This window comes from Leuciscus leuciscus, assembly GCF_965113295.1.
Source record: "Leuciscus leuciscus genome assembly, chromosome: 10".
Classification (NCBI taxonomy): domain Eukaryota; kingdom Metazoa; phylum Chordata; class Actinopteri; order Cypriniformes; family Leuciscidae; genus Leuciscus; species Leuciscus leuciscus.
Genome location: NC_138734.1, coordinates 15,751,883 through 15,766,392, shown reverse-complemented (window position 1 = coordinate 15,766,392; position 14,510 = coordinate 15,751,883). Strand labels below are relative to the sequence as shown.

Sequence of the window (14,510 nt, the reverse complement as noted above, 5' to 3'; positions counted from 1 at the left end):
AAGCCCTGACCGGGCACACAGCGGTCTTAGCGTCAGCGTCATCCGAGGCTGACGGTTCAGCAGATAAGGCGGGCAGGGAAACAACTTGTGCCCTGAACGGTGTATTGAGTGACTTCGGAACGTATCCCGGTCTCGGCCGGAGAGTGACGCTGCAATCGCCCGGTCCGAAACAGATGCAGTCGTCGTTCACCGAGAACGCGTGCAAGTCCCCGATGCGCTTCGCTGAGGCAAGAGCCAGGAGTAATGCCGTCTTTAAAGAGAGCTCCTTGACCGCAATCGAAGCTAGGGGCTCGAACGGTGGTAGAGATAGGGCTCTCAAAACTAGAGCTAGGTCCCACGGCGGCACAGAGGGCGGCTGTGATGGACACAATCTCCTCGCTCCCCTGAGAAACCTGGTCACCATAGCGTGCTTACCAATCGATTGCCCGTCGACCGGGGAACGAAAAGCAGCAATAGCAGCTACATACACCTTCAGTGTTGATGGCAAACTGCCGCTATCCATTCTGTGCTGCAGAAAGCGCAAAACATCCGACACTGAACTAGTCACCGGGTCAATTTCGATGTCCTGGCACCACTTAGTAAAAACTCCCCATTTCAGAGCGTAGAGGCGTCTGGTTGAAGGCGCGCGCGCCTCCGCGAGTGTGCTCAGCACTCGAGAATGCAGAGTGTTTCGCTCCACTAAAGTCCCCGCAGCGGCCACACATGAAGGTTCCACAGCTCGGGGCTGGGGTGCCATATCGTGCCATTCGCCTGAGACAGCAGGTCCTTCCTGAGGGGGATTCGCCATGGGGGAGCCACCATTAACTCTCTCAGGTCCGCAAACCAGGGCTGATTCGGCCAGTTCGGGGCCACGAGGGTCACTGACGCTCTCTCCTCTCTGATTTTGCACAACACCATAGGCAGAATCTTCACTGGAGGAAACGCGTAAAGCCTGGCTTCCGGCCAGCGCGATGTCAGAGCATCTCCCAACAGTGGGGAGTGAGATAGCGAGAAGAACGTCCGACAGTGCGTGTTCTCGCTTGTGGCAAACAGATCCACGTCCGCCCTCCCGAATCGATCCCAAATCATTTGGGCTGACCCAGGGTGAAGCCTCCACTCTCCTTGAGGAATCCCGTTCCTCGACAGCATATCTGCTCCACGGTTCAGGAGACCGGGGATGTGCGCCGCTCTTATGGAGAGGAGGTGACGGTCCGCCCACAACAGGAGACTCTCTGCCTGTTTGAACAGAGCTCTGGAGCGCACGCCGCCCTGACGATTTATGTACGAGACCACGGACGTGTTGTCGGTTCGAATCAGTACATGTTGCTGCTCCAATTTTGACCGAAATGCTTCCAGGGCTAAGGACACCGCCTCCAACTCCAAACGGTTTATGTGCCACTCTCTCTGTGACTCCGACCACAGGCCTGAGGCAGGCACGCCTAAGCACACTGCTCCCCAGCCCGAGGTTGATGCATCCGTCGAGACCACGGTGCGTTGTGTCACTATACCCAAAGGAACTCCTGGGCTGAATATGTCCGGGTTGCTCCACGGTCTCAGAGTGTTGACACAACTGTGAGTGACCGTAATGCGCTTGTGGCCTGAAGACCACGCCCTCGGCGGAACTCGGGTTCTCAGCCAGAACTGCAGCGGCCGCATATGCAGCAGACCCAGGTGGCACACTGAAGAAGCCGCCGCCATCAGTCCCAGGAGCCTCTGAAATTCTCTCAATGAAACAGACCTGCCCGGTCTGAAACGGCGCAGGGTCGAAGAGATTGTCTCTATGCGCTCTTGAGAGAGGTGGGCTCGCATCGCCACCGAGTCCAAACATACTCCCAGATAAGTTATAGTCTGACTCGGAATAAACACGCTTTTCTGCATATTCACACGCAGTCCCAGCGTATCCAGGTGGCGAAGCAGCGTTTCCACGTGACTGATTAGCACATCTCTTGAGTGGGCTAATATCAGCCAATCGTCCAGATAATTCAGGATACGCATCCCGCTCGATCTGAGGGGGGAGAGCGCTGTGTCCACACACTTTGAAAATGTTCGGGGAGCCAGGGCTAGTCCGAACGGTAGCACCGAATACTGATAAGCCGTCCCTTCGAAAGCAAACCTCAGGAAGCGCCTGTGGCGCGTCGCTATTTGAATATGAAAGTAGGCGTCCTTTAAGTCCACTGAAGCGAACCAGTCCCCGGGACGAATTTGTGCCAGGATCTGTTTCAGTGTTGTCATTCTGAACGCGCGCTTGTGAAGTGCTCGGTTGATGGGTCTCAGGTCCAGTATCGGACGGAGTCCTCCATCCTTTTTTGGCACCACGAAATAACGGCTGTAGAACCCGCTCTCTTGCTCGCTCGGAAGGACCCGCTCTATCGCTCCTTTCTCGAGCAGACTGAGAACTTCCTGTCTCAGAACGGGAACGTTTTGGGGCGAGGTCAGTGACGGGACCACGCCGTTGAAGCGGGGTGGCCTGCGTCTGAACTGGAGAGAATATCCGTGCCGAATTATTCCCAGTACCCACGGTGAAACGCCCGGAATAGCCTCCCACGCGTCCGTGAAGTGACACAGCGGACGCGTTAGCTTTATTGCCGCCGTAGCTAGTGACGATGTGTTTTGACTGGAGCCCCGCCCCCGCGAGTCTAAAAACACTGGCGGGAGGGCGGCTCGCGATGGGCTTGGTGTAATGTTGACACTCTCGTGCCCTCGAGAGGCCATTATAGTTATGGACTGTGACTCTGCGCTGCTCTGGGGCAGGGCGAGTGACACAGTGTTTGGTGTAAGAGGAAGAAAAAGCTCTTTTTGTGCAGGGGTACATGTTTTTATTGTGGAACTCACACAAACAGAAACAACATTTGCACACACAATGCACTTGTCGCCCGGGGTAACATGGGGGACATGGTGCTTTAGAACACGGCGTTTGGGGGAGGGCCCCCCCGCACGCTCTCTCTTCCTCTTGACCGCTCTGTCAGGTGGATGGCTTGGTAGCCGAGGATGGCGCGCTGGTTCTCTCACGGCGCGGGCTCCTCCTCTGACTCTGACCCTGGCGTTTTTTCCCAGGTCCCGTCCACTGCTTGTTCCGGCCGCGGGCGAAACGGGCGTCCGGTTCGGGGCGGGGCACCACGGCGGGCTGTCTAGCCTGTCCTTGAGCCTGGCGAGGAGCCGAAGACGAGCGGGATCTCGCCGATGGCTGGAGTGAGCGACGGGGCATCACGTGGCTCATCGCCTTCGCGCGTTTTTGCGTCTCAGAAAAACGCTCCGTGACTGACTCCACGGCGTCACCAAAGAGGCCGGAGGGAGTGATTGGAGCGTTCAGGAGCGTCTTGCGGTCAGTGTCCTTCAGGTCAGCTAGGGTTAGCCATAGGTGCCTGTTGAGGACGACCATGAAACCCATGGAGCGGCCGATGGCTTGAGCAGATCGCTTGGTAGCCATCAGCGCGAGGTCCGTTGCCGCGCGCAGATCCCTGATGACGTCACCGTCCACTGTGCCGTCGTCTAGGGATTGAAGTAGCTTCGCCTGGAACACCTGTAGTATCGCCATGGCGTGTAGAGCTGAAGCTGCTTCCCCCGCAGATGCGTAGGCCTTATCCGCCTGGTGGGCGGTGAACCTGCACGGCTTGGATGGCAGGCTGCGGTCCGACCCCAGTGCAGATGAAGACGGGCACAGGTGCGCGGCAACGGTCTCCTCGACGGGGGGCATGCGCACATATCCGTGGGCTTCCGCCCCGTCCACGTGCGCGAACATGGCCTGCGTGTTCGAGTGGGTGCGCGCCGATTGGGGTGCAGCCCACGCCCTCACCACGTGCTCGTGAACGTCTGGGAAGAACGGGGTACTTCTCCTCGATGCAGTCTGACGACGGCTCGACTGGAGAAACCAAGTGTCCAACTTGCTCTTGGCTGGCTCGTCCGGAGCGCTCCACTTGAGGTCCAGCTCAGAGACGGCCTTGCCGAGGACCCTGACGAGCTCATCCTGGAGGTCTGCAGGGCCCTCTTGGTCGGGGCGTTCGGATTGAGACGCCCAATCCTTTTCCGACGCCGAGAGTGACATGGAGTCGTCTTCCCCACCAGCCCCAAAGGAGACGAAGCTCGCGACGGCGTGGGGGGGGCGAAAGCTCGCGTCCGCGAAGCTGACGGCATCGAAGACCTCGTCGTCGGATGGGGGAGGGCCCACCAGCGGCTCGCTGGCGGCAGTGGGCCTTATCCCCGCTGCTGATCGAGCCACTTCCCTTCTGGCTCTGAGGGCGCGCACTGGCAGCTCGGCGCAGTGGGCGCACGTGTCGTCCGTTAGTGCCGCTTCAGCGTGGGCGAGGCCCAGGCAAGCGACACAGAACAGGTGAGTGTCGGGCGGGTCTAAGGGGCCCGCACATAACTGGCATGTAGTAGCCATCGGATGCGTCGAAGAAAAATGACTATTAGTCCTCTAATGCAACTTCACGATGACGAATGATTTCTTAGCGTGAAAAGAGAGATTCTGACGTTATTGCCACGAACCCATGCATTTATACTGCCCGCAGCCTGTCAGTATTTGCATGCTTCGCGTCAATTGGCCAGCTGTCCCCAGCTGGCGTTAGCCCATAAGATTTCAGCAAAATGGAGAAGGGAGGAGTTCCCATATACGTCACAGTTGACGTAATGTCGAAGTTACCGCCTTGAAAGGGAACTTTTTATGCGTTTTGGCCGTTTGGTGTTTTGGCCGTTTGGCGTTATTTACACAACCAACAGTGTTTTGGGGGCCTGAAAACGCAAACTTTTGAAAACAGATTTCAAAGTCCAAGTTTTTGAAAAATTATACTGTTATTGTCTCTGTGTAATTTGTGAAAAAGTTTAACTCATGCACATGCGTATTACGTGTTTAGTCTATAGGCACATAGTTTATCTTTACAAAGTGACATCGCCAACTACAGGCCTGTACGGTGGCTCAGTAGTTCACAACACAACAAACATAAATTCACAACACAACAAACATAAGTTCACAACACAACGAAATCAAGCCACAACACAAAGAAAATGCTCCCAACCACTAGGGGTCTCTTAGAGCATGGTAAAGTTAGTTTTCCTTGCCACTGTTCTATAGAGTATAACAAAGATATTAATACCACAATTAGTTTTAACAGTATGTAACCATTGTATATCGACATGAAATGTTGTGCATTATAGCTGCATATTTATACTCGAGAATGCTCTGACGCACTACCCCGGTCTGCCAATTCCATTAGGGTGTTAAAACGTATAATTTGTATTAATTAAAATGACTTTTTTACATTTAAAAACAGATATGTTCACATTCCAAAGCTTTATTGTATTGGTAAGACTGACTTACTACAGGTGACATTTTGCCAATACCTCCCTTTGTGTATTTACAGTAAACAATTATTTACAGAAAAAAATTACTGTAATACACCAAAAGGGTTTTTTCATGTTCCAAAGGTTGTAGTACGTTCCTAGGGACCAGACTGACTTAGTACAGATGAAATTGTGCCAATACCTGCCTTAATGTATGTACAGTAAACAATTATTTTAAGGAAAATATTACTGTAATTCACCAAAAGGGTTTTTTCATGTTTCAAATCTTGTGGTAGGTTTCTATTGGTCATTTTGCCAATACCTCCCATCATGTATGTACAGTAAATCATTATTTTTTAGAAAAAAATATTGTAATTCACCTAAAGGTTTTTTTTTCTATTTAATTACAATTCAGAGAGTAACGATTCGATTAAAAAACGATAGTTGATGCACCACGATGCATCTTTTCCTCTAATTCGTTTATTAAAAATAATTACTATATTAATCATCACAATATAGTTATTTTTGTTATTTTATTTTTGTTATTAAGAATAAGAACAAATATGCAAATAACAAATAGTACAACAAATACAATATAAGAAGGAAGCAAATTAAATGAACAGTGCTTTACATTTTTACACTTATTTACCAGAAGCATTCAGGTAAGAAATAATTAGTGATGCTCCGATCAGCATTTTTGGGGCCGATCACCGATTACCGATCACCAAAATCATGATCTGCCGATTGCCGATCACTGCCGATCACAGAATGGAAATATGATAGAGTCAAGAAAATCTTGAAGAACCACCAATATTTATTTAATTGTAGTTAGAAAACAAGATAACATAAGGCTACTGTAGGCCACCTTTTCCAAATAAGGCACAGTATAATTTTTCAAAACAAAGAGGGGTCAGGCAGACTACAATGGATGTAGTTGAGGAACTAACTACATCAGATCCAAAAAATAAAATAATGACAATGACATTTGAGGTTATTAAAACAGTAAGTCCCGCCCCTCGACTGCCAAAAATAAAAGTGTTCGAGCGAGCAAAATCAGCAGGCGAGAGGAGATCAAGCGCGAGAGTGTGGGGAATGATCATGCGAGCGCGCGAGGGCAGAGATGTCATGCGCCCGCGCAGGGTTTGAATGAGCTCGCGAGTTCCCGTTTCCTCGCGCGTAGATCTGTTATCCTCTCGCGAATGTCATTTACCGCGCGCGCCAGCATCAGTTGTGCGCTCGTTTATAATTGCCATTGAATTGCCGTCATAGGAGAACTCATTTTGCCACTGTTAAGCAAGCTCTGCTCTGCTGTTGTGTTGCCGCGCATGCGGAAAAGTTGCGCGAGTTATTTACGTCACGTGATCGGCTTTTTTGATCGGCGCTTTTGGGGGTTGCCGATCAAGCTATTTTTTGCCAATATCGGCCGATCATGATCGGCGGCCGATCAATCGGAGCATCACTAGAAATAATACAGAAACTGAATAATAAAATGTAAAAATAATCACTGCATAGTGTATTAATTACAAATAAATTGATTATTATGAAAGCTACAAAAGTTATTTAGTCAAGAGCAGTGAGTGATTCCCTCTTTTCTGTTTGATTAATATTAATGGAAGAGAGCAGAAGGTTTATTATATTAAGACCTAATGCACAGATCTAATACAGCCGTAATATTACACATCAGATTCCAAGTAAGACATAACCAACAATGTTTATGTGAATATTCGCCAAGACAGATATTTTGAAATAATTATGTGTATCTGACTGCTCAAGCGCTATACGCCGCTAAAGAGAACTGAATTTGGGATAGCACGTCTGCGAGATTAATATTTATTAATATATAATATGTTGCCTACTTTATTCACAATAAAACAGACTTTAATATGCATCTAATAACATTTTTAAAAATAAATATTCTTTAGCTTTTAAGCATTGATGCAGAATTGTTCACATCAGCAAATATAAAAAACAAATATATTCCACAACTCAACTGAAAACTGATAAAAAAACAAAAACATTTTGTGCATAAAGTTAACTATGGCGTAACGATCAGCATATGAAACTCTACAATGGTGGTGTGTTTCATGCTGCAATGCATGCTGGGTGTTAGCATAGTCCAAAACTCATTCATGACTCAAAGCATGCATTGCCGCATGAATACATTTTGCTACTAAATTGTCTTACAATTTTCTACTTTCATTTTGAGTCCGCTTTTTACTTCTATTGTCACCATTGTTGAGGTTTGTATGATGAGTGTTGATGTCTTAAGTGTGTCTCATTTTTTACACAAAAGATAGTAGCAGTTTTGAAAGCTCTTCATCTTTCCACAGTGTTACAGGGATCTTTCTATCACAACAGCTTTTTTATTCATTAATGCCACAACTTCCCTATTGTTTGCTTTAAATCAGACTTCAAGAAAAAAACAGTGGCTTAAACCAATTTATCATAGTCATCTGACTGCCATAAAACCAAACATCTTAACCGTATCTGCTTTTCATCAATCTCTTTCTTTAGCAATACACAACATTTATCTGAAACTTACTTAAATGAACAAAGGTCAAGGAACAATCCCCATAATGGTGACTTCAAATGAAAGTTATTTTCAAGAAATCATCAAAATTACCTAGCAAACACCTCAGTTAATTCGTAATAAGAACTTTTGCAAACATATGAAAGAAACAAAGGCAAACTGGTTTGTAGTAAGTGACTATGGTAATGCTTTTTGTTTTAAAATGTTATTTTATTTGCAGCTGACTTTTTTCTGCTCTTGTTGTTCCTAAGTGATTCTGCTTGTTTACAGCAGGGGTCCAGTAGTGTTCATTTAACACTGAGGATTTTGCTGTGTATCAAGTTCCTACAATGTTCACCATGGGATTAATTAGTAACTTTTTTTTAAAGAGGATTTTACTGAATAGTTCAGCAACACCATACTAAGCTTTAAATGATGTTCTATTAACATTTGTGAAACTGGACATTTTTATGTTTTTGGATTTTTTTTAAAAATGTGTTCAAATTGTAAAGGATGTGGCACTTCTCATCCAGTGTGCTACCCTCTTTACCCTTTGTTTTGCTAATGTTGGAAGCTCCTGGTTGGAGGATTTAATTTATGAACCGCCGAATTAACAAGTGAGTTGATATACGTGTTCCTGCTACAGTTGATTTTCACCTGCATTTATTCAGAAAGTCCCGTTTCGGCTATCTACAGAAGTGCATGTATTGTGTGTGCATTCTCCATGGGTACACCAAAAATCAATAAATTAAACAAAAGAAAATTCAAAAACCAACACAGATTTCTCTTATTAGACATTTCCTTGTTCATTTAACCAGTGGTTTGATTCGTGGTTTAGTTTTCTCGTGCTTAATACAAACTTATACAATAATTTTAACACTTAAGTTCTTCTTTTTCTGTATAATCCTTCACAGAGTATCTCTTTCAAATAACAAAAAAAAAAGTTAAATAACAAACAAAAAATGCTTTGCATTATACTTAAAAGATGTTGCACACACTTTACCTCATATGACTTCCACATACAGAGCTATTTGCTATCCATGACTAGCCCCTTCATTCAACTTCCAGAGAACAGCTTTCCCTATATCAGGAAACACCAGAATATAATATATAATGGGAAGTGCAACAGGAACCAGGAGCAGGGTAAACGAAAGCAAAACATGCTAATCTTTCATGCTAAAAGTAGCAGCCTAGTAGGCCTCCAGAATGTGACTAGATTAGCAACCTTTGTTGTGCCTACATTTTGTTAGCAGTAACTCTGGTACCTTTATAAAAGTTGGTCAACTCTGTATGATTAAGCTATGTGCCATTTCTGTAGCATTGAGAAACATTAAGTTAAACCAAACGCTCAAAAAATTGAAACAAAACTGCACTACCTGTTTGAACCATGCAGTGCAGACTATTTACCAGCTCAGCAGTTTAAACTAACTTAAAACCAGATGAAACAGACTCAACCTTCTCAAACGCAAAGAAAGTAGGTGAAATCATGTACAAGTTACAAGACTTTTCAATCCACAAATCACCATCCTTGATCCATTACTCTAGTGAGCTGTATTAAACGTACAGTATCGAATTTTTCGCCACTAGGGGTCGCTAACCTATTTACAATAACAAAGGCGTAGTTTGATGACGCAACATTTGCTAAAAATTATGGATCTTGTTGTCAACGTCAAGCCGACCGATCTAATCTATGGATCTAATAATGTTTATGGATGACTGAATACATCGATGCTTTTATCATGACTGTGATATGAAGCAGTTCGGGATTGCTAATAGACAGCTATCAGCTATCATATAAGGAATATGGACATTTCATTCTACCGAACTAACGTTACACGCGAGTGCAGAATTAACGTTACTACTCACAGTCACAGGTCAGTTTATTAGACAAATTAAACTTGTGAGGTAACGCAGCGCTGTTTCACTTGTCTAACATTACACTATCACACTAAACTGCATTTGAATGTATGTGTTAGTTTGTCTGTATGAGACTAGCAGTAAGCTAGATCAACATTAGAATAACATACAGATCATATTCTAACATTTCATCATGTCGAGCTATATAACATTGATTAGTTTTATGTAAATGTGCTCACCTGTTTAATAAAGTACATGTAGAAGCGGTCGAAGTCTCGGACGTGGAGCTCTCGTTTATATACTGTCTATGGGAGCTCTAGGCATCTCGAAAACACCGCGCTGATATTGATTCTCGTTTTAGTTCTCCTTTTGTATCCAAAGTCTGCTTGCCATGGTCCATAATGTTTGAACGAAACAACAACAGCGTGCAAATAGACATTGCGAACTACCGTCAGTCGCTTTGGTTACTATCAGAGGGCTCTGGTTCATAGCTCTGGTTGCCATGGCAGTACGAGCGGAAACCAGGGACAACGCGGATATGACGCCATTGACGGCGACAAAACGGAAATAAAGAAACGGGACGTTTCTCGAATTAAATTACAAATTTCTCCTGGTTTGAAAGTTGTTGGAAACAGTCGGGATAATGTAAGTACACAACTAAAAAAAATATATAACATAGATATAGCCTAGTGATTTTTGCTATTTTTAAAGCAAAAAAGTTACATATTGTGGCTTTAACCATGACATTTTGGCAGAAATGTGGTATAATTATTTTGAATATTACTGCTATTAATAGTGTCATATTTGTTGTATTGAATAGATAAGGGAAGTAAATGAACACAATTAAATTTTTATTATTAAAGTATGGCTGTTTATAATTTTTTCATATTATTAATTTTTCATAATAAATAATATAATATATAGAGCTTTTTAGTTATAGCCATAATTTCCATAATTACCATGACCATGGCAGTGAGGAGCCATGCATTTTTTTTTTTTTTTTTTTTTACTGTAGTTACCATGGTCTAACCTTTTAAAAGTATGGACTGTCGAAGAAGAGCAAACCCTAAGTAGAATTAAAATCAGTGTTTCAAATGTGCATTTCAGTGAGACAAAATATGTAATGTTATGGCTGACTTTAATTTGTGTCCTTTATTGGTCCCCCTATCCCACTGGTGCAAGCAAATAAAGTGCTGGTGCCACCATATGTAAAACTTGTTTGCACCACTCTCATATGCTAGTCCTGCAGTAAAGAAAGATTACCATACATTATTCTATTAGAATACAGGTGGCTTCACACACACAATCGATCAATCAATCAATCAATCAATAATAATAAGATACACATTTTTGTTCAAAACATAAAACAAACATCTGCCTTGATATTAAGATCTATAGACAATATGTGAATCTGCCAATTACAGCTTAAAAACCCTCTCACAAAATTGCCACATATAACGTGTCTCATTATATAGGTGGTTTTGTTTGTAACATCCTCAAAAGAGTCTGTTCTGTCTCTCTGAAACACACTTACACACAAGAAATACATGCTCACACCTGGAGACCAACAAAAGCTTGAGTTGGCCTCTGTGAAGAATGTTTTTAAACAGAGCTTACAACTACTAGACTGTCTGCAAAATGTTTATTTCTTTAATGCGGCAGGCTCCATACTTTATCTACCCCCCGCTTGCTGTGGTCGCCCCACTCACTAGAAAGAACAGCAGTCTGCCATAAAACTTTAGTTTCAACACTTGGCTCACTCACTCATCAGTGCATCAGATGAACTTTTGCATGCTGGCCCAGAAACAGCTCCAGCCAAGCTGCCTAATAAACTGTGCTAACTGAAGCCCCAGAAGACTCTGAAAGACCATCTAGTGGTTGCTAGAAAAACAAAGTCATCTGAGGTTCTAATGATTTTTTTTAAACATGTAAAACGGTTTGTAACCAGTTGGACTATGAAAGAGTCTAAAGATTATGATGGAAAGCAATCTGGCCTACAACAGCCTTACCTTGTGTTGAGCAATTCCACCGACCGGCTTCATGTTCTGTCCAGCCAGAACCATGGACTTACAATCCACACAGGAGCCAATTGTTAACTGCTTGCCATTGTCAATTACCAGGGTCTGGCTGACCCTTGGAGCATAGAGGAACACAGGCAAGCGGTCAACGCACACCGCTTTCAGCCCAAGATGTCTCTTCTTCTCTTTCCTACAGAAGAAGCAGATGAATGTGTTGCAGTTATACTGGCGTGCCCAGGGGCTGCTGGATGGGCCTGATCCTGAGCCCTGACTCTCATGTTGGGTCCACTGGCCCAGAAGGTCATGGTAGCACAGTGCACAGGCAGAAACAAGGCCTGTGGCATCAGCAGGGCGGGCACGGGGAGCGGGAGGGTGGACAGTTAGAAAAGGAAAAAAGGGTTCTCGCTCTCCACAACGCCCCGGAGGGTTAACATGAAGCTGATACTCTGTTCCTCCAGAGAGCTCCTCTCCACACAAGTAACAGATGGAGGTGTGGCTTGTGGTTGTTATGACAGTCTGAGAAAGGGTCGACAGAGGTCCTCTGGGGGGGGATACCAAGACTCCTCCCCTTCCCATGGCCAGGTGGTATCTCTCACGGAACATGCTGAGGGAAGTAATGAGCTCCTCACTTAGACAGAGACAGTACTCTGCCCAGACCCCCTCCAAGATGCTGTGACATGCGACACAGCAGTGTACCTGTCCATTACGCACACTCTGAGCATTTGGAGGGCATTGTAGCTGCTTTATGAATGGGAAATACATTGCACTGCGGGATTTACTTGCACCAGCATGGGTAAATGCCGTCCTGATCTCTCGACCGCAGTCCTTCCCACATAGGTAGCAGGCCTCCCTGTGATTCTGTGGCATGGAGGGGAGTGGGTGGATTTTTGGTAATCCATCCACACATTCAGGAGGAGAAAGAGGGGTTGCAGCGCCAGCGTTGAGGGGCACTACATAGAGTCGCTGGAGAACAGGCACATCTGCTAGCTCGAACCCTCGCCACTGTTGCATCAGGGAAGAGTGGCAAGTGGTACAAACCAGAGTATATCCACCCAGGTTGAGTGGCACAGCACCAGGTGGAGGGGTGTGGAGCCACAGAAAAGGAAAGAATGGTTCGCTGGACGCTCTCTCCTGCTTCTGCACAAACACTCTGAAGCGGCCCCCTGCTGAAAGCTTGATTCCACAAATATAACAGACGCATTCATCAGCAGAAAGACTGGAGTGACATTTAGCAGCTTGACTGCGCTCTATATCAAAGTCTCTCTCATCATCACTGGTGATGTTAATCTCGCAGCTGTCAGTCACGTCCAAATCACCGGTGGACGCATGTATCCACTGCTTATTACACGTAATGATGCCGTTATCCTGCAGGGGTGTGCGCACAGACTGACTGTCATACTGCTGGACAGCCATGGACACAGATGAGTGCGATATGTGATTGATCATTTTAGTCGCACGCCGATCTGATTTGGGTACGTCCTGAGCTGTGTAAACTCTGGTCGGATATCGCGCTGACTCAGGGCTGCTTTTAACACTCATTGCGCTCTTTCTGCCGCCTTCTCTTGAGGCTTTATTAGACGCACGGAAACCTGTGGCATTACTGCTATTCATGCACGCTGACAGGTCCAAGTCCTGCTCGGACAAGTCATTATCAGAGAAGGAGGACATGTCCGACTCATTGGCGTCATAATTACTAACGCTCATTCTCCGCTCAAGATCGTAGGAAATGTTCCGTAAATCGCACTGGTATGGTCTCTTAAGCCAGTACATGCGCTTTTCTATGGGCGTCCTGTTGCGCTCGAATGAGTTCCACTGTTCGCGCAGGAAGCAGTGGCACACGGCGCACACCAGAGCGTCCCCATCCGGACCGATCTCCGGCGCGCCTGGAGCCGGGTCCTGGCCTTGCAGGAATGGGAAAAACGCGCTATCCTTTTCTCGTTGGTATTTTACCTGTAAGCTCAGCTCTTTTCCCGGGGTCACTCCGCTCCCACAGATGAAGCAGTGGATGAAGAAAATCCCGTTGCGCTCGGGGATGCACACGCTGCCGGACAGAGCGCTCTCCTCCCCGTGCAAAGACGAAGCCATTCGCTGTAGCGCCTTGGAGGTCGGCGTGAGCTCCGGATCGTTCATAGTTTCATGCGCAAAAGTACTTCAGTATCACAAGCAGCGTGATTTTAAAGCCAGTTAGCATTCTTTGTGCGTTTTCTCACATATGTAGCGCCATTGATCCCGCGGGGGGGAAAACTCGTTCACTCCGCAAACTCACTCGCTCCGCCGATTTCTGATTTGTGTTTCAGTGTAACAATCCAGAAACGCACATTTGGACCGTCGTCTGGAGTCACATCCTTATGAGGCGGCGTAATCCGTGTGCTGTTAGAGAGTAGAAAATCTTAATAAAGTTGCCTGGCGAAGTTTCCTCACACCAGTTTGTGGCTGTGAGACGACTGAACTGAACACAGCGCCATCTCTCTCACTCACTCAGTGTCACACACACACACACACACACACACACACACGTTTGTTTCACTAGCCTATAGTTACGACATCTCATAGACTTCCGTTGTTTTTATATTAGATTCATATTTTCGCCTGAAACGAAAGTGTGCAAAACAATGATTTGGCCCGTTAGACCCAAGTCTTTTTTAACTAGTGAAGTCTGGCACACTAGTTGGTGTTCAACAAGTTTAACTATTAATGGGGGCATTTTTTTAATAGTGATGATGACTGACATCTCATTGACTTCTATAGTTTTTTTATATCATGTGAATGATACTATTCTTCTCTAGCCTAACCACCCTACCCCTAAATATCACAGAAACCTGAGTAACGCACTATATTTAAATATAAACACGATTTGGCCACAGGTTTTA

At 45.7% G+C, this 14,510-nt stretch overlaps 1 protein-coding gene across 3 annotated transcripts in view; it reads right to left on the bottom strand.

Moving 5' to 3' along the window:
• The window catches only part of gse1b (Gse1 coiled-coil protein b), a 245,807-nt gene extending 231,727 nt beyond the window's left edge, over positions 1 to 14,080 (bottom strand). For all 3 annotated transcript variants that reach the window (XM_082182838.1, XM_082182839.1, XM_082182840.1), the window contains exon 1: positions 11,632 to 14,080. In XM_082182838.1, coding sequence (XP_082038964.1) covers positions 11,632 to 13,770 — 2,139 coding nt within the window. In that variant the 5' untranslated portion in view covers positions 13,771 to 14,080. The remainder of the gene's footprint in view (positions 1 to 11,631) is intronic.
• Positions 14,081 to 14,510: the final 430 nt, after the last annotated feature.